General features: G+C 40.7%; 1 protein-coding gene and 1 long non-coding RNA gene across 4 annotated transcripts in view; one reads left to right on the top strand and one right to left on the bottom strand.

Moving 5' to 3' along the window:
* The first annotated feature begins 33 nt into the window (after positions 1-33).
* wasf1 (WASP family member 1) overlaps positions 34-27,030 on the top strand; it is a 28,506-nt gene continuing 1,509 nt past the window's right edge. The window contains exons 1-10 of one of the 3 annotated variants that reach the window (XM_089022641.1): positions 34-535; positions 12,641-12,787; positions 13,451-13,585; positions 17,285-17,438; positions 18,530-18,647; positions 20,169-20,255; positions 21,762-21,818; positions 23,710-23,873; positions 24,789-24,971; positions 26,471-27,000. In XM_089022641.1, the coding sequence (XP_088878767.1) occupies positions 12,655-12,787; positions 13,451-13,585; positions 17,285-17,438; positions 18,530-18,647; positions 20,169-20,255; positions 21,762-21,818; positions 23,710-23,873; positions 24,789-24,971; positions 26,471-27,000 (1,561 nt within the window). In that variant the 5' untranslated portion in view covers positions 34-535; positions 12,641-12,654. The remainder of the gene's footprint in view (positions 536-12,640; positions 12,788-13,450; positions 13,586-17,284; positions 17,439-18,529; positions 18,648-20,168; positions 20,256-21,761; positions 21,819-23,709; positions 23,874-24,788; positions 24,972-26,470; positions 27,001-27,030) is intronic. The other 2 variants (XM_089022639.1, XM_089022640.1) reach the window with 2 other exon arrangements.
* LOC148883629 (uncharacterized) lies at positions 548-26,588 on the bottom strand. Its single transcript, XR_016118538.1, has 5 exons — positions 26,461-26,588; positions 26,329-26,388; positions 23,675-23,863; positions 13,468-13,570; positions 548-1,029 (listed from the first exon to the last, which is right to left on the bottom strand). It is a non-coding gene; the product is annotated as an uncharacterized LOC148883629 (long non-coding RNA).

Consider the following 27,030-nt stretch of genomic DNA (forward strand, 5'->3'; position numbering starts at 1 on the left):
CTATTTGTATTTGTAATATGTGTATTTATTGAAAGCAAATTTATTTAAAAAAATACGTACATACAAAACGATATTATATGGCAGTCAATACATTGAAGCGGTTGCATGGGACGCTTTGGCGCCCGAACAATAGCGTAGTCCGTACCATTGTCGTCACTGTTACGGGGGTATTCCCGAAGAAATACATGTCATTTGAAGAAGTTATTGAGCGTCGAATATCGCCAAGCGCATATGCAATATTGTAATTTCACATGTAGATATTGGGCTTGTTGATGATCGGTTAACAGAAACTCTTCAGTATCTTTTTTACTCATCTTTGCACCAATATTACACTTTGGAAGAAAAGTGGTTTGCTCCTCCTCCTCCGCCTCTTCTTGCACGGAGGAGCACATTTGATACGAGGTACAGTCATGGATACAAACCGGGGATTTAAATGCTTGCACGCGGCGGCATGCTCGACCTCCAAATGAGGATGGATCGGGAATCCTAAAAAGGTGTAAAAGGGAAGAAGAGGGATTTAATCGAAACTAAACAGGTATGTGTCCAAAGTGCGCGCGTGTCTGGTGTTTCTTGACACTCGCGTGTCACATTTTAAGAATGAGACGTCGTAACTTTAGTCTTCACTTTACCACATAGATGCATTCAACCGGTTTAAAGTGGCGGAGGGTGAAAAAAAACACAAACAAGCACCAAATACCGATTGCAAGTCAAATTTCGTGCTGATGTCAACTCATTTTTACTGCAGCCTGCCCCACATCTGGGCAGCAGCCTCTTGACATGTTGGCCCTGCGCAACATCACATTAGTGGCACAGCAAATATTTACCATGAAAAGCACGAAGCTGACATAATATAACATGTGCCTGTCAGGATTTTTTTTTTTTGGGGGGGGGGGGGTGGTCTCTGCTTAAGCGAACGCCCGAGCTTCAAAGCGACGTGATTTAATTTGCCCACTGGAGAGAGGATGGATGGGGTCTATCAGCCAGCCTGCAGTTGCTGTATAATGGGGGATGGGGAGGTTCCTTGTCGCACTGTGGAAAAAGAAGAGAAGAAGAAAGGGGGGGGGGGGGGGAGAAAAAAAAAAGATCATGCTTGGTGAAATCTGAAACCTTCTTTGTACTACTCAGCGCTAGCCGGGCACTGTAAACAGTGTCATTTAATGTGGAATTGTGCTTAAAAGATGAGGATGGTATGACGTTCATTGGGGGTAAAAAGTATACAAAGTAGGGGGGCAGGCCTTCAAGGTGCAGGTACAGTTACATGGAAAGTAAAAGGGGGGAAAAAAGTGTTTGTGTACTTGCAATGCTTCACACTTGAGTTTGAATCTCAGCTTTGGACTTTCAAAGTAAAATGCGACTCTTAAGGAACAACTGACGTCACTTTTTTTGTTTTTTAACTGACACCAGAAAAAACGTTTTATAGCATCTAAAATACCCAAAGTGTAGACTCAAAGTGTCCAAAATCTGCAAAAAAATTGAGCTGCGAATTGGGCATTTTCAGAAAGTCCCGCCCCCAGTTCGTGACATCACGCCAAGACGTCTTGCATTGCTAGTGACTCAAAACAATGGCTTCAGATTTGGAGAATATGCTTTCTTGTTACACATCCAGTTATGAATATGATTCAAATAGTTCTGAAGAGGAAAGCATACATGTTTGCAATCGATTCAAGAATTTATTTGTGCCATTTTGAGGCAACATTGGGGGAAAATCTCTCACCCAAAAAAGAGGCACAAAATGGCGACCTCCTGTGGCCACCTCCGTTTACACAGGCTGATAAATTCCTTATATGGCGCTTGGACGCCCTCTTCTGGGGGCTTTTGGGTGCAACACGAGGTCTCCAGACCAAACAAGTACAGCAAAATACATTGACGTGATGGAAGGACCGCTACAATGCGTCTTTTTTACGGTCAAGGGAGGTCCTTAAGAGTTAATTCCGAAGTTATATGGGTCTGGAGTTATCAGAGATTGAAATGGGGCTGGCTGTACAAAATACAATAAATATATTGATTTATATAAATACAATAAATACATTGATTTATATAGCGCTTAGCTAGCTTGCTATCTATTTGAGTTACTTCCGGGTTGAGTGGACGCTGGCGCGTGTGGCTGCCGCTGCTCACCCACAGTAAAACTTATTCTGTGACTGAAAAGTGACATTGAGAGTTTTGAAAGGCGCTTAGAAATGAAATGTATTATTATTAGCTGAAGCTGTGACACAGCGCTAACATGGACAAAAGGCAAATGCTGCCCCCTCGTGGAAGGGGAAAAACATTGCCAGAGGTCTGACCAAGGCTTTATCTACACCCAAGTATGAAAAAAAACAAACAAACCTGAACAAATTCGGGAATGGCACTCCACGTAACGTTTTTCAATTCCCGAGTAAATTCGGGAATGGCAGCGAAAGTTAAAATGGCAAAACAATGATTATTATTATTATACATTTCTAATTTAAAAAATATTATGATGACTAAAATCTATTTTTTGGGAATCCTTCAATACGTCATTTTTTTTTGTTATTATTTTTTTTTAACTTGATGTTACTTCCGGGTTGAGTGAATTGAGGTGAGTGTATTCCAAACATTCATTTCGCATAGAAACCAATTAAAATGAGAATAATCCATTCCCAGGTACCCATAAAACATAATTTTCTATTTATTGGCTAGCTAGCTAGCTTTCTATCTATTTGAGTTACTTCCAGGTTAATTGAACGCTGGCGCGTGTGGCTGCCGCTGCTCACCCGCAGAAAAAAATACCCTGTGACTGTAAAGTGTCCTTGAGAGTTTTGAAAGGCGCTTATAAATGAATTGGATTGGATATGCCTTTATTAGTCTCACAGTGGAGAAATTTACATGAAATGTATTATTATTATTTTTACTGCGTCAACAAGGCAAAAAAAGACTTTACAACAATAATATGCAGTAAGTCGTACTTTGAATGTAATAACAGCGTTGTATGTGGCATGACGAAAGCAGCTACCACGTAAAATAGACTGCGGGCCTCCTTCGCAGCTGTTCAACGTATGCGCCATGGGACGGTGGCATCTGAGGTGCCTCAGTTCTCGGATTGGTTTTCACAACAACGATAGCATAGCGGCAGTCTGGATATGTCTGCATTTTATTTTGGTGAGTGTGGATATAGTATGAAAAATAATAATTTCTCGGCCATGTTGTTTACTTACTATGAAAGTCATCAATCTGATTGGCGAGGACGGAAGGAATCAAACGTTATCATTTGACTCAGCGTGATTCCGACTTGATTTTAATTTTTACTTCCTGGTGCTTTCTACTATCTTTGTGACTGCTTTATTTCCTGTATATGATAGTCGTCCATGTTAAGCGCTTTGTTACTGCTTCCATTGATGTTAAAGCGCTATTTACAGATGCTCCCTTACTTACAAACATTCGAGTTATGAACAATGGGACATACAAACATTTTAGTAGTAACATATGTAGTACTCTCTCCAGTTGTACATATACATATCTTTATAGAGTATATATTTTATTAAATGTTTATTTTTCAGTACAAACCAATACATTACTTATACAAGCCTTAAACATATTTATATAAACCTTAAACATACTCATATAAGCCTAAAACAAACATTCCATACAAAATATCAATGAAATGTATTATTATTATTACTGTATCTATTAGCTAGCTAGCTTTCTATCTATTTGAGTTACTTCTGGGTTGAGTGAACGCTGGTGCGTGTGGCTGCCGCCGCTCACCCGCAGAAAAAAATATTCTGTGACTGTAAAGTGTCCTTGAGAGTTTTGAAAGGCGCTTATAAATGAAATGTATTATTATTATTATAAAACATAGCAAGTTACGAACGAATTCAACTTACAAACAAATTCAACTTATGAACGAATTCAACTTACAAACAAATTCAACTTATGAACGACCGTTCGGAACGTATGGAATCGAACCCGGTGCCTGTGCACTGTGATGTCGACATGCTAACCGCGGTGAAAATATTGCTTTAAAAAAATGGGCCGAACAGGAGGCTCAGTTTGCCATTCTAATGCTTTTTTTGTACTCGCCTGTGAAGGTTTTTTTTTCCCGTTAAGGTCATGTGATCGGGGGACCCTTGGCCCATCGCCTGCTGACGCCATTCGACCTCTCATTTTTGTTGACATACTTCTAAAAAAAAAACAAAAAAAACTATTTTAATTACTTTATGTTACTTCCGGGTTGAGTGAATTGAGTTGAGTGTCTTCCAAACATTCATTTCCCATAGAAAACAATTAAAATGAGAATAATCCGTTCCCAGGTACCCATAAAACTTTATTTTAAAACATAATTTAATAAAGTAATATTTTTTTTTTGCTACAGGTGGGAGGAGAAGTGGATAGATACAAAATAATGTCATGGGAGGGTAAAATAAGGGCAAGTGATACTTCACGTGCCATTTGGACAATCCCACCTCCTATCTCTCAGCTGTTGGGATGCGCCGGGGAGCTGCCACAAACTCACACAGGAACTATTGTTCGTCTTTTTGGCAACAGCCCCACGGCTTCATAATAATGCGGCTTCTGTGCCCGCTCTCCCCGGACACCGGGGCTCTATTTGAACCGCCTCGGCCTCTCGTCCCCCTTGTGGTTTTTTTGCTACTTTTTTTTGTTTCTTTTTGGAACTCACTCCCCCACTTGTGCTTCCCTGTTGTTGCTCATGGATGAGAATTTAGTGGTCCGTGACGCTTAAAGCAAAGTTCAAATGTGCTGTTTTGGCCATTTGTTCGCATGACAACAGCATTTTTTTTGGGGGGAGGGGGCGGGATTTGCTGAATCGCACTTAAAGAGAAGTAAACAGTAAGATACATTCTCTCCTCTCGTGTTACAAATCCATTCATTCTTATCAACGTGTTTGTGTTCTTGTCAAACATACAAACAATGCCACCAAATAAGTTTGGATCGTGCTTACAACACACTTCTGAGATCGTTACCACATAGGCCTATTTATGCTGATGAGGTGATACAAGGGCAAATTGGGCAATCAGGCTAGTCGTCAGTCAGGACAATAGAAGCAATCAGTGGAGCCGCAGGGATTCGTCCTCTGCTCCCCCTCAACCTGAGCGCAGGGACCAATTTTAGCAGAGTCCGGCACCGCCATATCTGGACAGTAGGGATATATATAGGGCCGAAACTACCAGTAAGACTTTAGTTTGCTGACGAAGCTTCTTGCATAAGAAGCGAAACGTCTGACACCTTCAAAGAAGTACAGATGACGGCTGAGGAAACATTTTCATTCCTGCTGATGAGGTGATACCAAAGCAAATGGGGCAATCAGGCTAGTCGTCGACCATAATGCGTCAGGATAATAGAAGTAATCAGTGTAGCCTCAGGAAATAGTCCTCTGCTCCCCCCAACCTTAGGGCAGGCACCTATCAGAGCAGAGGTCTGGCACCGCCCCCTCTGGACAGTAGGGTTATACAGGTAACATCCGACTTACAACCGAGTTCCGTTCCGACCAAACAGTCGTTAGTCAAAATGGTCGTAAGTTGAAATCTATTCAAAGTGTTGAATAGAGACTTGAATAGAGACTAAATGACTCGCAAACTCTCCCTCTCTGGTGCAATCACACGGTCGATTGCTGTGCAAGAGTGAGATGCTGGCTGGCCAAAATTGTCACACACGTTGCTGGCGTGCTAGCGTGTTGCGATGTCAGGCGTAGAATAATTGTTTTTAAAATAGGGTCTGGAGGTCATGGTCGTAAGTATAGGTGGTCGTAAGTCGAGCCGGTCGTAAGTCGGATGTTACCTGTATATATATATATAGTGAGAGGCAGAGCTACGGCAACAATTTTAGTTAGCTGACGAAGCCTTTTGGATGAGAAGCGAAATGTCCGACAACCTTCAAAGAAGTACAGATGACGGCTGAAGAAACCTTTTCATCGATGGACCACTCCTGTACGACTGACGGAATACCACCAAATCTATACGGAACAGATGAGGACACGAAACTGGGAGGAAATCAAATTTTCCTCCTTTCACGTGGGCGGGGTTTGGCATCACAAAATGGACGACTCCCCTCCCCGTGAACACAAAACCAACAATATATGACAAAATAAAATAACCCACTACGCACACTGAAATGGGGATAAAATGGGGGGAGAGAGGGTACTAGCGGCTATTATGTAACCACTTTCATTTATAGACGCATGCCTACAGCTTTGTGTGTGTGTGTGTGTGTGTGTGTGTGTGTGTGTGTGTGTGTGTGCGTGCGTGCGTGTGAAGCCTTTGTTATATAAGATGCGCAAAGACATATATGTGCACTCGCATTGATGCATCTCGCCCTTTGACTTTCTGAAGGTCTTGTGTGTTTGGTACACGTATAATAATACATTTAATTTATAAGCGCCTTTCAAAACTCTCAAGGTCACTTTACAGTCACAGGATCAGTTTTTTTCCGTGGGTGAGCAGCGGCAGCCACATACGCCAGCGTTCACTCAACCCGGAAGTAACTCAAATAGATAGAAAGCTAGCTAATAGATAGCTATTAGCTAGCAAATAGATAGCTAATAGCTAGTAAATAGATAGCTATTAGCCAGTGAATAGCTAGCTATTAGTACGTGAAACAAAATGGCAGAACAAACAATTGAGGACACCAGATGACATGAAGCTCAACATGAATAAGTAGTTTTCAAATCTGAAGTCAAGAATAATGACTGTTATTGTGGTTTACATCCAAAAATATGACATTTTGGATAGGATTTTAGCAAGCATGGTGGAATTTCACAAGATTCATTTGCTTTCGCGGGTCGAAAAAAATTATGTGGAGGGCCGGATTTGGCCCCCCGGGCCTTGACTTTGACACCTGTGTCTTAAGATGACACTTTGGGTGCAGTAATTATTATTATTTTTTATTTATTGTATTTTTTTTCCATGTATGTGTTTGTGTGCATCTTTCGCCCTTTTTGGCCCATCGCGGTGTACTGGAAGACAGTGATTGTGATTCATTGCTTTAAAGGTCAAAAAGGGGAAGCCATTCCGTTGAGCCAAGTTCGCCGTTCCCGTGAAAAATGTCACTGTTTTTGACATGGCTACTTGCCACTAACACTGTGTTCTTTCTTTCATTTTTTTTTTTTTTTTGGAGTACACCGCGCACTTTGCAAGGCCGTGAGCTCGGAGTGAAAAATATTCAAATGGCAAAACGGGCGGCGTGGATTGTGGGGGGGAAATGTGCGGTTGGCGATCAGCATTGGTGCGTGTACTATGAACTAAATACATGTGAATGCATTGACAGTACATTTGAACGTCTTTTTCATTCGTGTTCGCAAACCAAGTTAATATTTTCTATTGAAACAAATGGAAATGAAATTAATCCGTCCTTTTGTGCTTCATAGCAAAACGATGGGTAACCAGAAAATACTGTGTATTTTTTTTTCTTTATGAACTCATTCACTGCCATTCACGAATTTATTCGGGAATTGAAAATATGACTTTGAGCGCCATTCCCGAATTTGTTCGGGTTTTGTTTTTTTTTGTTGCTGATTTTTCTTTTCCACAAGCGGGCAGCATTTCCCTTTTTTTCATGTTAGCACTTTGTTCCAGCTTCAGCTGTTGTTAAAGCTCTATATAAACCAATATGGATGGATGGATTTGCCTTCATTAGTCTCGCAGTGGAGAAATTTACATTTCATATTTTACATATGTATGTATTGCATTGTATTTTGGACATCTGCCCTCATTTCAAGCTCATATAACTCCAGACCCATATAATTTAGGAATTAACTCATATTTTCTGATGAAAGAAGACAATCTAAGGTTTCTTACGGTGAATTGAATGTTTATCTAGTCGGAAAACTCAATATTCTGTGGGTCTTGGAATTCAAGTGACAATGACAAAAACCCTGGCACTGGAGTGGACACATTTTTTGCACATCGTCTGGCAGTGAATGAGTTTTAAAAAAACTATTCACAAACCAAAGTGTTTGTAAACTGAGACGCTGGGAAACGGAGGTCCGACATTGGTGTGAATGATGAACCACCATACCTTGCAAGCTGTAATTTGTATTTGCTTAATGCCATGACACATCAATTCTTGCAATCACGTCTTAATCAGCTCTTACGAGCTAAATCCTCCAGAGCTGTCTGGGTGAAGGCGTGGGCATGGGAGGGGGGCGGGGGGGGTCGGGCATAGGGGGTGTAACGGGGAACATCCAGTCTCCGGCAGTCCTCCACACTGCAGAACGGAGCGATGGTGCTCATTTTACTGCAGTGTAATAAACGAGCATTGTCTTTTAAGCCTTGGGGGGTAAAAAGGAGTCCTGACAATGACTTCCTGTATTAAAGCAGCTGTCGTCAAACGGCTACCCGGTGTATAACGTCAACAACCTAGTGGGTAAAAAAAAGCCCCTCCCCCCCTCCCTGTGTGCAATTTGCATGGACGCTCATGCATATGCCAGAATTAGCTTCGTTGTTTAATCAACTACTTCCTCCTCAGCAGGAAGGAGGCTCGGTAGTGCTTTTGAATGTAAACGTAGAGCAATGGCGCTAAACTAAGCTAGTGGAAAGATCTCAATATAGCAACTTGGCTAAAAACAAAGGGGCTCTAGTGCATGGGTTTTGTTTTTTTAATAATAATAATAATAAATACATTTATAAGCGCCTTTCAAAACACTCAAGGTCACTTTACAGTCACAGCATAAGTTTCTCTCTCGGTGAGCAGCGGCAGCCACACGCGCCAGCGTGCACTCAACCCGGAAATAACTCAAATTGATAGGAAGCTAGCTAGCTAGCCAATAAAATCCGAATCAGAAAGCCCTTAACAGTCATTTTCGAGGTCTTGCAGACTGCAGGAATTGAAACAAGGGCACGGAAAAATCTGACAGGACCCTCCGCACCCTGCCCACCACCTTTTCCAGCGACCGATCCATGCGCACCAAATCCGGCAGATATTTAAACAGCTTCTTCCCCCGTCGCCATTAACTCTAAATAGTAACCCAGATATAACTATAGTGCCTGTTTGCATTTTTTTTAATGATAATACTAGTGCAGTGTGTTCTACCGGAGACAAATTCCTTGTGTGTTCTACATATTTGGGCCAATAAAGATGATTTTGGGCTGATTTCGATTTTTCTATTGGCAGCGATGTTGTTTTGACTCAAAGCACAGAGTTGACGCTGATTTTTACAAAAAAAAAAAAAAAATCCAATTCGCCTCTCATTATTTTGCATCTGTCCTTTTATTGTCTGTGACGGTAATTGCCGACACGGCAGCTGATGCGCCCCCTTCGCCAACCCCCCACTTGTATACGTGTGGCGAGGGAGTTGCGATAATGAAATTTCCCTCACAGGCCAAACAAGCACAGTGCGAGGATACATCCATCTATTATTGAAAGTGAAGCGTTCATTATTCATTGCCATTTTTTTTGTGTGTGTGTGTCTGTGTGTCTGTCTTCGTATCGCCGGGATGAATTGAGCTTCATAAATGCCTACTGAACTCCCAATCAATTAGTCGGAAAATACTCAGGAGGACATTGTGTGTCGACTCTCTCGCAGTACAAAGTTCATCATTGATGCGACTTTCAATGGACGCAATCACACACACTTGATCTTTGTCATTCGACCCCTCACCTTCCCAGTCCTCCTCCCATATTCAGCCTCTAAAGCTAATTTGCTAATTTAACTCAGCATCATGAATTTGGTTAAAGGACAACCGACACCTCCGGACAAGTTGCGTCTATAATATGTAAAATCACTTCTACTGTGCGTATTTTACAAATATTCCACCGTATATAGATATATTTTACGTTTTAAGACTCGCGCTGAATATTCAGGAAGCCTTGTTTTTGAGTTGGTGACGATGCCTGACGTGACGTCACGGAGGGAACGCCCCTGACTAAGAAAGTGACACACAATGCATTTTGGGTACTTTTGTTCGTCTGAAAACACTGTGTTGATGACGAAATTAGAAGCAAAACTACACAAATAATGCGATGGTGAATCATTGTGTGTCGCAGCTAATTGCGGTAATGCGCATAAAGAAGGTGTAAGTTGACACAAATTCCCAGCGGAAAAATCAGCCCATTTCCAACAGAGCTTGTCCGCCATTTTGTGCATTTTCTGGGTGCTACGTTGGAGTCCAAACGGCTCGAATTGATACGGAAGGACTTCTTTAATCGATTTCAAACATTTATGCTTTCCTCTTCAGAACTATTTGAATCATATTCATTACTGGATGAGTAACAAGAAAGCATCTTCTCCAAATCTGAATTCTCCGAAGCCATTGTTTTGATTCTGGAGCAAGGCAGTTTGTGAAGGAGTATCCTGGCGTGACGTCACAAACAAGGGGGCGGGACTTTCTGAATTTCCCCAGTTCCGAGCTCATTTTGTGGTACTTTTGGGACGTTTTAATTTTTATTGGTGTAAAAAATATCAGCCTGCGTGTTTTGGGTATTTTAGATGCTATAAAACGTTTTTCTGATGTCAGTTAGAAAGGAAACAAAAAAAATGGTGTCGGTTTTCCTTTAAGCGTGTCAGCCACCAGTTGCCTCACAGAAAAAAAAAGTCAAGAATCTATGCGGAAAAATACCCTGGAATGTTAGATATTCCTCCAAGCTCCCCCTGGACCTCCTCTCTTGGGATAAGGTAGCTATGTCCGCTGGATCTGTTACCATGGCGATGAGTTACAGAGCACTGAGTTCGCAGCGCTGGGAAGTAATGAAATCCAATATATTTTGTTACTGGATAAAAGTCAAAGTTCACTGTGAAACTAAACTCACCGAACCACATTATCTTTGGGAAGGACTGCTAGCTTCATGCTAATGCGCGACACAAAATGCCAAAGATGGGCTAGCTATGGAAGTTAGCATCACAGTGCAGCGGCGTTTGTAAACCTTTTGACAAGTTTCAAGCGCATACAGACTGCACATAACGATACTCATGGGTGTATATTCTTTATCTTCTGCCACAAATATGACTCATTGTTAATTATAAGGCATTGTCTTTTTATTATTATTATTATTATTATTATTATTATTATTATTATTTCTACTTGATTTCTGAGCCTGAGTGCTTTTGCCAACCCCTTGTACAAACGGCAAGGAATTGAATTAGCATAGCATGAGTCACAAGTACAATTATCATGGAGAAAATGGCGTACTCGCAATCTAGACGTCATTACTGCTGGTGTCATTTACTCGAATCCGTCGTTATGGAAAAGCCATTGTGGCCGACATTAGAAATCTTTTGTTGAGTGTGCCTGACGAATGTTGAATAAGGCCGTGATTGCTTCGACTGATTGGTATGAAAGTGACAATTAGCAAAGATGACGCTATCATGGTGTAGGGGGAGTATATTTCGCATTGTTATTCCTTCAATGTTGGCTGAGGGGAGGTTTGAGGTTTCACGAGACATGATGACATCACATATTTTGACTAAATGTGAACTTCTGAGTGGCTTTGAATGATCTCATGTGGAAGATCAATAATTTCATATCAATCCGCCTTGGTCAACCATTACTCAGCATTTATGTTTTTTTTTTCTCTATCAATCAAAATAATGCAACTATAAGTCCGAAGTGGGACACACGCGTGTGAGTGAGCCGTTTTCTCATGGGGGAAGCCATGAAAAATGACAGCACGATGCTTATGGGAAAAGTCCTGTCATGTGTCATCATGTCATAGTGTGGTGTGGAAATCCTCAGTGGACAAACGCGTAGCGGTTGTGCATGCAAATACTATAGTCTGTTTATTTTATTTTTATGCTACACGTCTTATTATTTGAAATACAAAAAACTGCTGAAAGCCAAGAAGGAAATGGAGACGTCGATGACTGCAAATGAAAACATCTTCAATGTGCCGTCTTGTTATTATTGTTTTTTTTTAATATATATTATATATTTTTTAAATATATTTTACTTATAGATATTATTCTATATATGTATATATTATATTATAATATATAGTATATATCATATTATAGTATAATATATATAAATAAATAAATAAATATATATATATATATATATATATATATATGATTATATGATATATTATAATAATACATTTCATTTATAAGTGCCTTTCAAAACTCTCAAGGACACATTTTAAGCGCCTTTCAAAAATCTCAAGGTCACTTTACAGTCACAGGATACGTTTTTCTGTGTGTGAGCAGCGGTAGCCACATGCGCAAGCGGTTCACTCAACCCGGAATAACTGAAAAAGATAAAAAACTAGCTAGCTCATAGATAGCTAATAGCTAGCTAGCTAGATCGCTAATATGTTTCCTGACTCAAATAGCTAGCTAGCTATGTAGCTAATAGATAGCTAGCTAGCTAGCCATATAGGTAATACACAGCTAGCTAGCCATACAATAGATAGCTATTATAATAACATCACAAAAGAAGTTTATACATATTATTATGTTTTTTGTTGTTTTGTCTTCAAGATGGCGCCGCGACAGTGGCTGCCTTTACAGCAGCTCCTGTATTTTGTTTTTCTACTTCTTCCTTTCCTTTCCTCTTACTTTGATTACTTCACTGCTATGAAATGTAAATTTCTCCACTGCGAGAATAACAAAGGCTAATCCAATTATTATTTTATTTGAGTTTTTATTTATTTACTTCTATTTTTAAGGTGCAGATGAGTTTTCGAAATCAGTTTACTCATTTTTATTTTTTTGGCGCATTTTCCCTCCCAGGTGACGACGGAAGGATGCCGCTAGTGAAACGCACCATCGAACCCAGGCATCTGTGCCACACGGCGCTGCCGAGGAACATCAACAACGAGCTGGAATGTGTGACTAACATCTCTTTGGCCAGCGTCATCCGTCAGCTCAGCAGCCTGAGTTAGTGCACCACAGTTCTCACACACACTCTTAACCCCTTCGCGCACACTGTTAGTTGTCCAATGTCCGGCCCGGGGGCCAAATGCGGCCCGTGGTCAATTTTCATCCGGCCCGCAATTGTGTTGAACTGTTCCAAAAGTTAGTGTTAAAAAAGTGAAGTTAAATGAATATTCAATTTCAATTTTCCATGCATGTCAATTCAATTTTGATATGCACGTTTCAAATGAACCAAAACACATGCTTAACTCCTTCACTGCCAGACAAAGGGCAAAAATGTGTCCACTCCAGTGCCAGGGTTTTTGTCATTTTCACACAAATATTAATATTGAGTTTTAGGATGACATAAACATTCAATGCACTGTAAGAAAGCTTAGACTCTATTCTTTTGTCAGAAAAAAAGGTTAATTCCTAAATTATATGGGTCTGGAGTTATCTGAGCTTGAAATGGGGGCGGCTGTCCAAAATACAATTAAATCCATACATATTTTATATTGCGCTTTAACAACAGCTGAAGCACGATAAGCTAACTGCTGTCCCAAAAAGGGTTAAGTTGTCTCAATTTATTATTATTATTATTATTATTATTACTATTATTATTATTATTATTATTATTTATTTTTTTGGGGGGGGTGATAAATGTTTTTTTTTGTATTTTTTTTAAAGGCAAATATGCAGAAGACCTGTTCGGGGAGCTGTTCAACGAGGCCCACTCCTTCTCCTTTCGGGTCAACTCCTTGCAAGAGCGCGTGGATCGCCTCTCCATCAGCGTCACGCAGCTGGACCCTAAAGAGGAAGAATGTTAGTACTTTTGTTTACATTCGAAGAGCCGCAAACAGGTTTTAATCGCGCTCGGGAGTCGCACTTCAAAATGTGCCTTTTTTTGTGTAAAAATGTTTTGTACACCAAAAAATGAAAAAAGAAATAGTCTCTGTGTTCACAAAAGTGTCATACATGGAAAAAAGTCACCAGAATGAGAAAGTACAGAAGAAAAAAGAAGTTCTGATGTGACTTAAAGGACAACCGACACCATTTTTTTTTGTTTCCTAACTGATATCAGAAAAACGTTTTATAGCATCTAAAATACCCAAAACACACAGGCTGATATTTTTAGTCAAATGCAAAACACCAATAAAAATGAGTTAAAGTGTCCCAAAACTACTTCAAAATGACCTCGGAGATGCCGAGTTTCAAAAGGTCCCGCCCCCTTGTTCGTGATGTCACGCCAGGACGTCTTCGCCTTGCTCTAAAATCAAAACAATGGCTTCAGATTCGGAGAAGATGCTTTCTTGTTACTCATCCAGTTATGAATATGATTCAAATAGTTCTGAAGAGGAAAGCATAAATGTTTGCAATTGATTAAAGAAGTACTTGCGTATCAATTCGAGCCATCGGGACTCCAATGATGTAGCATCCCAGAAAAGCACAAGATGGCGCCCAAGCTCTGTTGGAAATGGGCTGATTTGTCTGCTGGGAATTTGTGTCAACTAGAATCAAATAGTAGTCTTGGTGCAACACACAACGATTCACAATCGCGTTATTTCTGTCTTTTCCTTCTAATTTCGCCATCCACACAAAGTTTTCAGACCAAACAAAGTACCCAAAATGCATTGCGTGTCGCTTTCTCGGTCAGGGGCGTTCCCGACGAGACGTCACGTCAGGAATTGTCATTAACTCAAAAACAAGACTTCCGGAATATTCAGCGCGAGTCTTAAAACGTAAAATGTAGCTATATGCCGTGGAATCTTTGTAAAATACGCTCAGTAGAAGTCATTTGAAGTGATTTTATAAATTATGGACACAACTTGTCCGGATGCGTCGGTTGTCCTTTAAGTGTGACGTAGGTTTTGTGCGGAACAATCTGGACTATCTTAAAACTGCCGAAGAAGCCATTGCAACCTGGCCCAGATAAATTCTTTCACACTCGACTGCTTTTTTATTTATTTATTTTTTTTGCTGCGGTGCTCTGGGCTGCACATCAATTTTTTTTTACTCCTCGCTGCCACCCTCTTTCAGTCCATATGGGACGCAAAGGCACGTCGAGTTAACCCCTTGCTGTATTTTCAGATTTTTCTTTGTCCAATGAGTATTGTTGTCCTTTTTTGCATCTGTTGCTGCTCCGCGTGTGTAACAACTGCGCCATGCTTTAGCATCCATGCTAATTTCTCTTCAGCTCATGGGTGTCAAACTCTATATCTGGCCCACCCCATAATTTTCATATGTCCATTTTTTTCGATCTCACAACATTTCAAATACAGTAAAGTCTCGTTATATCGATATTCAAGGGAGTCCGAAAAAATATCGATATAACCGGGACTATCGATATATCCGACCCTGTTTGCATGTAATTTTCTCCGTGCGTGCATAGAAATAGTATCGATATAACCGGGACTATCGATATATCCGATATCGATATAACGAGACTTTACTGTACATTTATTATGTGCTGAAAAATTATGTTCCAATAGGTAGACAAGCGCAAAAGGTTTTCTCAGCGATTGCGGAAATGCATGCGAATGTATGGAGCGATGTAGCGTGGAGCGTTTCGGCGGTCTTTGGTCGTTGCGGGAAGAGTGCAGTGGGGGGCTGTGAATCATAAATCAGGACTGCAGGGGGAAGATAGGAATGATGGGGGTTGAGCAGGATGCAGAAGAATCCAGAAAAATAAAATAAATAAATATATAAATAAAAAAATAACCAAACTGGGCCATCAGGGCAATTGATCAAAATGGGTTTTAGGGTTAAGGTCATACCTCTCTGCCTTTTAATCACACAAATGTGCGCCTTTATAACGGGATGGAAACTGCAACCCGGTCTACCTGGCCTTTATCCCGTCCTTCACTTTGCTCTTCACCTCGTCTTTTGTGGTCATTCCCTCTTTCATCTGATTGATTGAGCTTTTGCTCCATCTTGCCTGGATGTTATTTGTGTGCTGTCAAGCTGTCTTACGCTGTCGCTTTAGCTCACCGATGTAATAGCCTGTAAAAATCTCCCCCTTTCCCTCCCACGTCACGCTCATACCCCACCCTTAATGGCACCATTATAGCGCTACGGGCTAATATAGAAGACCAGAAATCTAGCACAAATCTCTCAGAGGTAATATCTATATCTTTGCTCTCTGATCAGCTCCAAAATGGTTTTTCTGTAAGGCGCAGACTATTAAAATGTCAAACAAATACCTGGAAATGTAGTTAGTTAGTTGCAAGTGCTCAGACGACAAGACACAAAATCCTTGTGAGGACATTTTAGCCTAAGAAGTTTCACACAAAATTAGCCAGAAGCTATTGGAAATGGGATTGGGTTAAAAAAAAAAGTAGTCCAAAGCAACAAAAAAAATAAAAATGGCAGAAGGCGAAAGGAAAATAGGACAGTCATTTGCATTGGATGGAATGGAACTGTCTCACTTCGTCTCACTTCAAATGACCTGCCAAGTACTGAACTCAATATCCTAAAGGGGGCATGATGACAAAGAGTGTCGGTCATGGGGGCTTGAATACAAATCCCAAACGGCCACATGTATTTTTTTTATCAATGATTTAACGGCAAGTACAGTGATACCTCGGTTTACGAACCCCTTTGGGTTGCGAACGTTTCGGTTTACGAACGTTACATTTATGAAAATTATACCTTGGCATACAAACTTTTTTTTATACACGGAGCTGCCTCAATGAGTGATGTGTCGTTCGCGAACGAGCCCGTTCTTCTGACAACAAAATGGCAGCTGACTGTTTTTGTCTTCTATTCCCCGCCCCCAGTCTTCGGTTAAAGCCACGTGATTGGTCAAGAACCCAGCAGTGATGGGGGATGGTTTAAATACTAAACAGACAGGCAGACGACAGTGTGAGAGTTTCAACTTTGATAGTTCAAAAGCAGAGTGTAGACTGCAAGGTTAAAATATCCCATCAATCAGGCTCCACAAACAACCCGCACAAGACATCTGTACACTTGATGCAAAAAGCTATCAACCCAGCTAAACAGATCACAAATGATGGGGAACTAGATACAATTATCACAGAGAAAGCGCCTACAAGGGATCATTCCTCAAGATGGTGAAAGAAGAAGGTTACGTTCCTCATCAAGTGTTTAATGCTGGTGAAACCGGCCACTCCATTCTATCAAGCCATCAATGACCATCACAAAGGTAAATAAAACTACTTTATTAGACAGTACAGTTTATTTCTTTAATTATAATACCATATCACATTTATTATACATGAAATATGGTATGTTTTGTGTAGTTTTAAGGCTGAGAAAATTAGAAAGTAGAAAATTATGTTTTATGGGGACCTGGGAACGGATTATTCTCATTTTAATGGTTTCCTATAGGGAATTAATTTTTGGGATACACACTTTTCGCCTTACACACTGTCTGGGAACCAATTAAGTTCGTAAGCCAAGGTATAACTGTATAGATTTATAACAAAATCCAAACAATCACATTGCCCAACCCCCCCCCCCATCTATCAGTGCCCATGAACACAAACAAAATCTCTCTTTCAGTATCACTCCAAGACATCACCATGAGGAAGGCGTTCAGGAGCTCCACCATCCAGGACCAACAGCTATTTGACCGCGACTCACTGCCCATACCGATGCAGGAAACCTACCAGATCTGCGAACAGCCTCCACCTCTCAACATTCTCACGCCCTACAGGTTGGAATTTCTATTCGTCATACTTTTGATTTGGTTATGGAGGACCGAAGATGGAGATCAAGGTCCACAGAACAAGTGCATTTTCGGCCCGGTTGTTCTGTTCAACGTCTTGAACGTTGATGTCTTTAAACTCGCCATCAGTCGTGATTTGTGGATGAGCTCGTAGAGGTAAAGAGGAGCGAGGCCATTTAAAGATTTAAAAACAAATAAGATTCATAGTCATAGCCACGTCTGTGCCCCGCCCCCCACCTGACTCAGCACAATGGGGGACAGAGCTTTCAGCTGCTCTGCCTCCAAACTCTGGAACTCCCTTCCTCCCAACATTCGTAACATCGATTCTCTTCCCACCTTCAAATCCCATCTCAAAAGCCACCTATTTAAAATTGCATTTTCTGTGTAACTCTATCTCTTGTTTCTATTTATAATTGTATTTTATTTATTGCATTCTATTTATACAGTAAAGTCTCGTTATATCGATATCGGTTATATCGATAGTACTGCTTATTACGATACTATTTCTATGAACGCAAGGAGAAAATTTACATACAAAATACACACCGCAAGATCGGATATATCGATATTCCGGTTATATCGATATTTTTTTCCGACTCCCGAGAATATCGATATAACGAGACTTTACTGTGATTGTATTTTATTTATTGTATTCTATTTATAATTGTGTTTTATTTATTATTGTATCTATGCTTGTATGTGACTGTAAAGTGTCCTTGAGAGCTTTGAAATGCACTTGAAATAAAATGTATTATTATTATTATTATTATTATTAAGATCTTGAAAAAACTCTAAAATGGAAAAAGTGGACTCTAAAAGTGATGGGATGCCAGAGTAGGAGTTATGCTCCCTCTTAGGAGTACCAGTCAAGAGGTGAGTAGCAGCATTTTGGACCAGCTGGAGACGCTTCATGGAGGATTGTCTGACTCCAAAGTAAAAGGGTATTATAGTAATCGAGCCAAGATGATACAAAGGCATGAATTACTACCATTACGATATATCGTCAAAACCCTTAACACCCTAATCCTGCAATTTGGTGCGCCGTTAAAATTGTCACGCTATCCCCGTTTGGTGTTCAGGGACGATGGCAAGGAGGGTCTGAAATTCTACACCAATCCATCCTATTTTTTCGACCTGTGGCGAGAAAAGATGCTGCAGGATACGGAAGACAAACGGAAGGAGAGGCGGAAACAGAAGGTACGTCTCGTTCAACGTTCCCACCTAGCGGTAAAGTTTGGCGGGTTTTTGTTTTTCCGATCTATCGGATAAACTAGAGATAGACTACCGTGCTTTTTCGGACAGTATTGCAGTTGTGAATCTCCATTCGCCGACCGGACTCGTCGTTCATGATGTCGCTATCACTTACAGAACCTGTCAACTAGTCAATGCTATTAGCTAGCAGAAGCGCCGGCTGTCTTTTGTCATTTTCAGCTTCAAACGCATTCGTCACCCGAACGAACGCCTGCTTGTTTTGAGTACGCAACGTTCAAAGGCTTTCCCGCAAATTGGGAAGGACAAGGTCTTCCTCCCCTCCGAGAATCAGTCAACCTCGCAGACAATCAGAGCTCATGACATTGGTGTCAATGAGGATTAAGCGCGGCGGTGCTGTTGGAATGCAACACGCCGTTTGCAAGCCAGGCGAGCAAAAAAAAAAAAAACGTTTTGATCGTGTAGAATTAACCGGCCGGCTGCATGCGTCACAGTACATAAGATTTTATTTGAGTCAGGTTGTTGTTTACAGCGGAGGCCTCCTGCTGAGATTTCCTTCTTATTAATTACCCCCCCAATGCAGACGGACCCCGCAGAGAGACTGTTACTCTTGGGGGTGGGGGAGTTTTGAGGAATTATACACCGTGTGTTCTAGTCAAATGTGTTTTTTTAGCAGATAGGTTGGACTACATTCTGATATCATCTCGCATATGCAGACTCACTCGGTTATTCCTACCGTAATTTCCGGACTATCAGGCGCACCGCATTATAAGGCGCAGTGGCGCACCTTCAATGAAGGACATTTGAAAAAACATTTTACATATATATAAGGCACACTGGATTATAAAGCGCATGGTTAGATTTGAAGAAAAATGTGAAGGCTTTTAGGTGTGTTTTAACTCATTCATTGCCAGATGATGTGCAAAAAGGTGTCCACTCCAGTGCCATGGTTTTTGTCATTTTCACTCAAATTCCAGGACCCACAGAATATTTGGTTTCAGGACAACATAAGCCTTCAATTCAGAGTAAGAAACCTTATAATCTGTTCTTTCATCAGAAAAAAATGGTTAATTCCTAAGTTATATGGGTCTGGAGTTATCTGAGCTTGAAATGGGGGCAGCTGTACAAACTACAATACATACATATTGATGTAAATAGTAATATACATAGTAAAAAAAAACACTAATATTGACAAAAAATGCTGCCCCCTCGTGGAAGGGAAAAACATTACCAGAGATTTGAGCAGCGCTTTATCGGCACCCCCTGCAAGAAAGACCAAAACCCGACAAATAACCCAAATCGCCATGTGACGGTTTCGTTATTACCGCAGGATCTTTGAACAGGGTGAAGCGAGCAGTTGCCACAAACGGCGAAAAGAATAACTAACCCCATTTCCTAAAAGGTTTTTTTGAATTTGCTCAACCACAAGATGGTGACAAAAACCCTACCAAAATGAATCCCTTCCATCTTTGCTTGTCCTCCCATCTGACGCCATCTAAATGTGCGCAGCTGGATATGCCTTATCTTGTGTATCCCGAGGGCCTTATAGGCCTTCTTCCTCCTCCTCTTCTTCTTCCCTTCCTCAACCGCCATGAGGTAAGCTCCCCCCTTAACCCCCTCGTCGGGGCATCTGCTCGTCTAAGTGATGAAGTCTGCAACCCACTAAACTCGCACCCCCTCACTTCTTTTTGGGAGCGCTGTGCCCGTTACTAGCCCGAATTTTTGATCGTTACATATAAACATCATATATAGTTACATATTTTAGCAATTATTATATGATCTGGATTCCTTCTTTTATTTCATTTAAGCTCACTTCTTCCATTCTCATCGCCGCATTGCCTATAGCAGTATAATTCATTCAAGCGCGGCATATTCAAAGTCAGGCCTGGGGGTCAAATGAGGCCCGTGGTCAATTTTCATCCGGCCCGCAGCCCCCCCGTCCTAAAATAATAATAATAATAATAATACATTTCATTTATAAGCGCCTTTCAAAACTCTCAAGGTCATTTCTCAGTCACAAGATATATATTCTATATTATATTATACTATATATCATTATATTATCACATATAAATAAAAATATATATTTTATATTATATTACATTACATTACATTATATATAATAATAATCATAATACATTTCATTTATAAGTGCCTTTCAAATCTCTCAAGGTCACTTTACAGTCACAGGATCCGTTTTTCTGTGGGTGAGCAGCGGCAGTCACACGCGCCAGCGTTCACTCAGCCCAGAAGTAACTCAAATAGATAGAAAGCTAGCTAGCTAATAGATAGCTAATAGATATCCAGTTAGACAGCTAGCTAGCCAGCTAAATAATGTAGCTATATTAGTAATCGCTAGCCAGCTAGCTAATAGATAGCAAAAAGATAAAAAATAGATAGCGATTAGATAGTAGTATATGTTATTTGTCTTATTAAAAAAGGCACTTCACAAAAACCTGAGACAAGCTAACTAAAATCAATATTATCTGGCCCGGATGTAGAATTAATACATTGGGCAGTAGAGCTGTTACCTATGTATGCTAAATGCTGCCATCTACAGGCTCAATTGGGAACAGCAAATTAGTATAGGACTGAATAAGACCCCAATTTTCTAAAATGGCGATTTTGTAATTTAAAAAATATTCTAAAAATGGCGACAATCAACAAAAGAACAATTACTTCTGTTCAACTGTTAGAAAAGTTAATTAAGTGAATATTCAATTTCGATTTTAATTCAATTTTGATATGTGTGTTTCAAATCAACCAAAACACATGCTTAAGATACATTTTAATACACCAAATCTGGCCTTCTTTGCAAAAGTTTGGACACCCCTGTCCCTGAACTGCGTGTGCATTATGGCGGCTTCCCCCTTGCTGTGAGTGTTTCTGTCTAACTGCATTTTTCCCCCTCTTTTGCCCTTTGTGGTGCTGCTCACCCCCACACCGTTCGTTGTATTCCTCTCTTTGTTGTCGTCGATATTAATAATGAGTGCAGTGTTGTGTTGATTTTTATTTTGATATTTTTTGCTCTGACCTTTCCCATCCCCGATGCTTCTCCTTTTGTATTTTTTTTTTTTTTTTTTTGCTTTTTGTTTCTTATAGTCGCAGGACCCCCGCATGTATGATCAGGTCTATAGGTACTTAGACCTTCCCGGGCAGGTATGTGACATCAAATAAGCGATTATTTCTGTTTTTTTTTTCTATCTGTGTGTATTTTTTATTTGGGCTACAGCAGCTTGTGTGTGTGTGTGTGTGTGTGTGTTTGTTTGACTAGTCTTGTGAGGACCACTAACATATACTATACGTAGTGAGGACATTTTTAACAAGTGAAGACCTTTTGGTCGGTCTTCATAAGTTTTTCATTCGAAAAGGCTTCTAGAAGGTCTATATGTGCATCTGTTAAAGTTTCAAAGAGGTCCTCACAAATTCACCCGAAATGATTTTTGGTGTATTTTTATTTCACTTGGATTCACACACTTTTTACTCACTGTGTGTGTTTGTGGTACCACAAAAAGTAAAACAATATTTTAACCAAATTCACTACAGGGGTGAGGACTTTGAATGTACCCAGTCAGAAACCTCACTCCTGCTGTTATTTCAGTTTCATGTCCATTTTTTATTTCCTTGTTTTAAAAAAAGTTGAAGTGGGAAATGGGGTGACATTTAGTGTTCAAATGTAACACTAGTTCTCGAAACGTATCAGCAATGGTGGTCCTCACTCCTTATCTGGAGTTATCCGGACCTCACAAAACCATGAAACAGGAATGTGTGTGTGTGTGTGTGTGTGTGTGTGTGCTTATATGTGAGGCATGCTGGTTGGCATATGGGAGGCCATTTTTTATTTGCGTGGCTTATTCATTTCCTCAAATGCGGCTCGGGGGAGGTTTTCATTTGGATATATTTTCTAAATAGCCAAGTGGTGCCTTAAGGGACTAGTGAATCGACTTTAAATTTTTCAAAATGTCTTCCAGCTAATTTTTTTTATGACGTCTTGCAAGTATAAACTTAAGATACAATTCACTCCACAGGAAGCAATGTTTTAGCAGACGGTGAACGGTGGATGGACCGAACCATTAACCCCCCCTGCAGTTTTATAATGAACCCATTTTACCGTTTGAATGCTCTAAACAGGAATGCAATCTGCTCATGCTAATAAATGAACATAATAGAAGTATCTTGCAGAACTTATAATACTAAGCACATAAGTAAGTACAAGTAAGGTAACAAGATGGTGTTTTTCTGATCTAAAAAGGTCGATTTTATGAGGGGAAAATTGGTACTGTGAGGAATTTGCGTTTTTTTTTCCAGGTAATCCAAAAGAGAAGCACATTTTTTTAACATGCTTCTAAATTGCAACGGATAACTCATGAGGTCACCTTTTTTCTTGAAACAGTTGACATTTTTGTTTACTTTTAGATTTTTAGTTCACTTTTCATGCAGTGACAAAGAGTGCTTGTTAACTCACTCGCTGCCAGACGATTTGTAAATATGTGTCCATTTAAGTGCCAGGGTTTTTTTTTATAATTTTCACTGCAGGACCCACAGAATATTGAGTTTTAGGACTACATAAACATTCAATGCAGTGTAAAAAAAAAACCTTAGACTCTCTTTTTTTTAATCAGAAAAAAAGTTAATTCCTAAATTATATGTATCTGGAGTTATCTGAGCTTGAAATTGGGGCATCTGTACAAAATGCAATACATACATATTGATTTATATAGCGCTTTAACAAAAGCTGGAACAAAGCGCTAACATGGACAAAGGGCTTCCTAGTGGAAGGGAAAACATTGGCAGAGGTTTGACCAGCGCTTTATCGGCATCCCCCCCATAAGAAAAACAAAACCCGAATAAATTTGGGAATGGCGCTCCATGTCATACTTTTTAATTCCAGTATAAATTCGCGAATGGCAGCGAATGAGTTAACAGTAAATAGTATGATTCAATCTATGAATACTAGCTAACAATGCATGTCGTAGTAGTCAAGTGAAACTAAAAAGACAACCAACAACACTAACCTGTTCACTCGTCTCCACCACTCCGTAAACCGAAGCTGAAGGGAATCGATCGCCCAGCAGAACCCGACAAGATACCGCGGGCGCCTCACGACCGCAAAAAGGAGTGGCAGAAGTTGGCACTGGGGGCCGAGTTGGCGCAGGACATCATCGACGACAAACACGGCGAGGCCAATGGATCCGTCGGTTACCCTGACAACAGGTGTGTGGATATGTTAACAATTCAATAGGTGTTTTTTTTTTTAACTTATAAATGAAATGTATTATTATTATTATTATTATTATTATTATTATTATTATTATTATTTGTGCTGCTTGGTTTGCATTTTGGCCACCAGGCGGTAGTATAATACAATTGTGAACACACAACTACAATAGTAACTCATAATAATAATATAATAATAATAATAATAATAATACATTTCATTTATAAGCGCCTTTAAAAACTATCAAGGTCACTTTAGAGTCACAGGATAAGTTTTTCTGTGGGTGAACAGCGGCAGCCACACGCGCCAGCGTTCACTCAACCCGGAATAATTCAAAAAGATAGAAAGCTAGCTAGCTAGCTAATAGAATGCTAGATAGCTAATAAATAGCTAGCTAGCTAGATAGCCAATATGTTTCCTGACTCAAATAGCTAGCTAGCTATATAACTGATCGCTAGCTAGCTATATAACTGATCGTTAGCTAGCTATATAACTGATCGCTAGCTAGCTATATAACTGATAACTAGCTATCTATATAACTGATAGCTAGCTAGGTAGCCAACTGATAGCTAGCTAGGTATATAACTGATAGCTAGCTAGCAAGAGAGAGAAATAGATAATAGATAATAGTGAGCTAGCTAGATAGCTAATATGTTTCCTGACTTGACTTGAAGATTGCATCGGTAAATTAACTTTATCAATTGACCTTTTTAATACATGTTTTGCTGCACAGTTAGTGTTCAAATGTCCACAGCTTCAGGCTTTATAACCCCGCCACAAAGATGCTATTGTTTAGCCTGCTAGCCATTTATTGTACTCATAAAACACCATTTTAAAAACCACTGTACGATGAAAACATACAATAAAATGATTGTGGAGGAATTAGCAAGTGTCTGCTTGGGTCTCGCCAGGGCGCAATTGTATATGGAACAGTTGGACGGGTCCTTCTCACTGGCGGCGCTGCCCTACAGCCAAATGAACGAGTTGCTGAGTCGCGGCGGCGACAGAATATACTTGCGACCCAACGACCCGCCGCCGCCACCACCGCCCGCCTTGCACCCGCTAGGGGAGATCAAGCCGCCTTCCGTCATCAGGTAAGAGCGGATGATTTTGCAGTATTTTTTTTGGGGGGGGAGTGTCATACAAAGTGAAAAAAGTATTATTTAATATTTTTTTTACAATAAAATGGGTCAAAGTAGAGCACAGGTGTCAAAGTCAAGGCCCGGGGGCCAAATCCAGACCGCCACATCATTTTTTTCGGCCCGCGAAAGCAAATCAAACTTGTGAAATTCCACGATGCTTGTAAAATCTCAACCAAAATTTCATATTTTGGGATGTCAACCACAATAACAGTCATTATTCTTGACTTCAGATTTGAAAACTAGTTATTCGTTAATTTGTTGTGCGCTCTATATGTAATATGTGGAGGGATTCAACATTCTAATGGCTACCCCAAATTCATAACGGCCCTCGAGAGAAAACCATAACTACAATGTGGCCTGCCGCAAAAAAAATGACTTAGACAACCCTTACTAGTAGTAGTAGATTATTTTTGGGGATTTTATTGAAAAAAAATTGAAAACATGACATTTTTATCCCTCATTATGGTAAAAAAAAAATGCTTTTTAATCATCTATATGTTATAATATGTATAATATATAATATCTATCTATCTATCTATTAGCTAGCCGGCTCGCTTTCTATCTATTTGAGTTATTCCGGGTTGAGTGAACGCTGAACGTCTAGCTAGCTAGCTATTTGCTATTTATTTTCTATTAGCTCTCTGTCTGGATGGCTATCTAGCTAGCTAGCTGTCTATTATCTCCCTGGCCTGCTGAATAGCTAGCTGACTAGCTATTAGCTATACGGCTATCTAGCCAGCTAGCTCGCTTTCTATCTATTTGAGTTACTTCCGGGTTGAGTGAACGCTGGCGCGTGTGGCTGCCGCTGCTCACCCACAGAAAAAAACTCATCCTGTGACTGTAAAGTGACCTTGAGAGTTTTGAAAAGCGCTTAGAAATGAAATGGATTATTATTATTATTATTATTAGTTACTATAGTAGTTGTGTGTTCACAATTGTATTATCCTGCCGCCTGGTGGCCAAAACGCAAACCAAGCAGCAACAAAAACGCAAACCAAGCAGCAACAATAATAATAATAATACATTTCATTTAAGTGCCTTTCAAAACTCTCAAGGTCAATTTACAATCAGAGGATACGTTTTTTTCTGTGGGTGAGCAGCAGCAGCCACATGCGCCAGCGTTCACTCAACCCGGAAGTAACTCAAATGGATAGAAAGCTAGCTAGCTAAGCGATAGCTAATAATAATAATAGATTTCATTCACAAGCGCTCTTCAAAACTCACTTTACAATAATAATACTAAAATAATAATAATAATAATAATAATAATAACACATTATATATAAAACAATAATAACATTATACACACCTGATGATGGCTATGCTGGTTGTGTTTTCGTCAATCGGACGATGATCAGATCTGTGTCACCTGATCCCCCCCCAAAAAATGACATGAAACGACCACGTGATTACGTGTGACTGATGAATCGTTGCGGTCTACCTGCTTGCAGTTCCGGTTCTGGCTTCTCAGACAGCAGACCGCAGTCTCCAGCAAGGACAGCGGGCCTCAACTGCAACGCTCATCCTCCCCCGCCGCCGCCTCTCCCCCCTCCACCTCCGCCTCTCCCCTTTTCCGGGTTACGGGGCACCCTTCCACCGCCCGTCCCCCCGCTACCGATGCATCAGCAAGCTCCGGCGATCCCCCCACCTCCGGCCCCTCTCCAGATCGCCCCGGGGGTTCTCCACCCGGCTCCTCCGCCGGTGGCGCCCCCGCTTCACTCGTCCTCCCCGGCCCGCCTCCCGGACGGCGGCGGCCTGCCTCCTCCGCCGGTGCCCCCTCCGCTGCCCCTGGCCGGAACGCGGAGTTCCTCCCCCTGTCCGGCGGGACCGCCGCCTGTGCCGGCTTTCCCGTCGGCGGGGGCCATGGCCACCCCGCCCCCGCACTCCAACATGCACGATTTGGGAGGGAAAAGGCACCATCCCGCCAATCTGCCGCCCATCAGCGACGCCCGCAGTGTCCTGTTGGAAGCCATTCGAAAGGGTATATGGGAAAAATCTGCTACACGGCGAC

This window comes from Hippocampus bargibanti, linkage group LG19, assembly GCF_051943395.1.
Source record: "Hippocampus bargibanti isolate YZ-2025 linkage group LG19, ASM5194339v1, whole genome shotgun sequence".
Taxonomy (NCBI): domain Eukaryota; kingdom Metazoa; phylum Chordata; class Actinopteri; order Syngnathiformes; family Syngnathidae; genus Hippocampus; species Hippocampus bargibanti.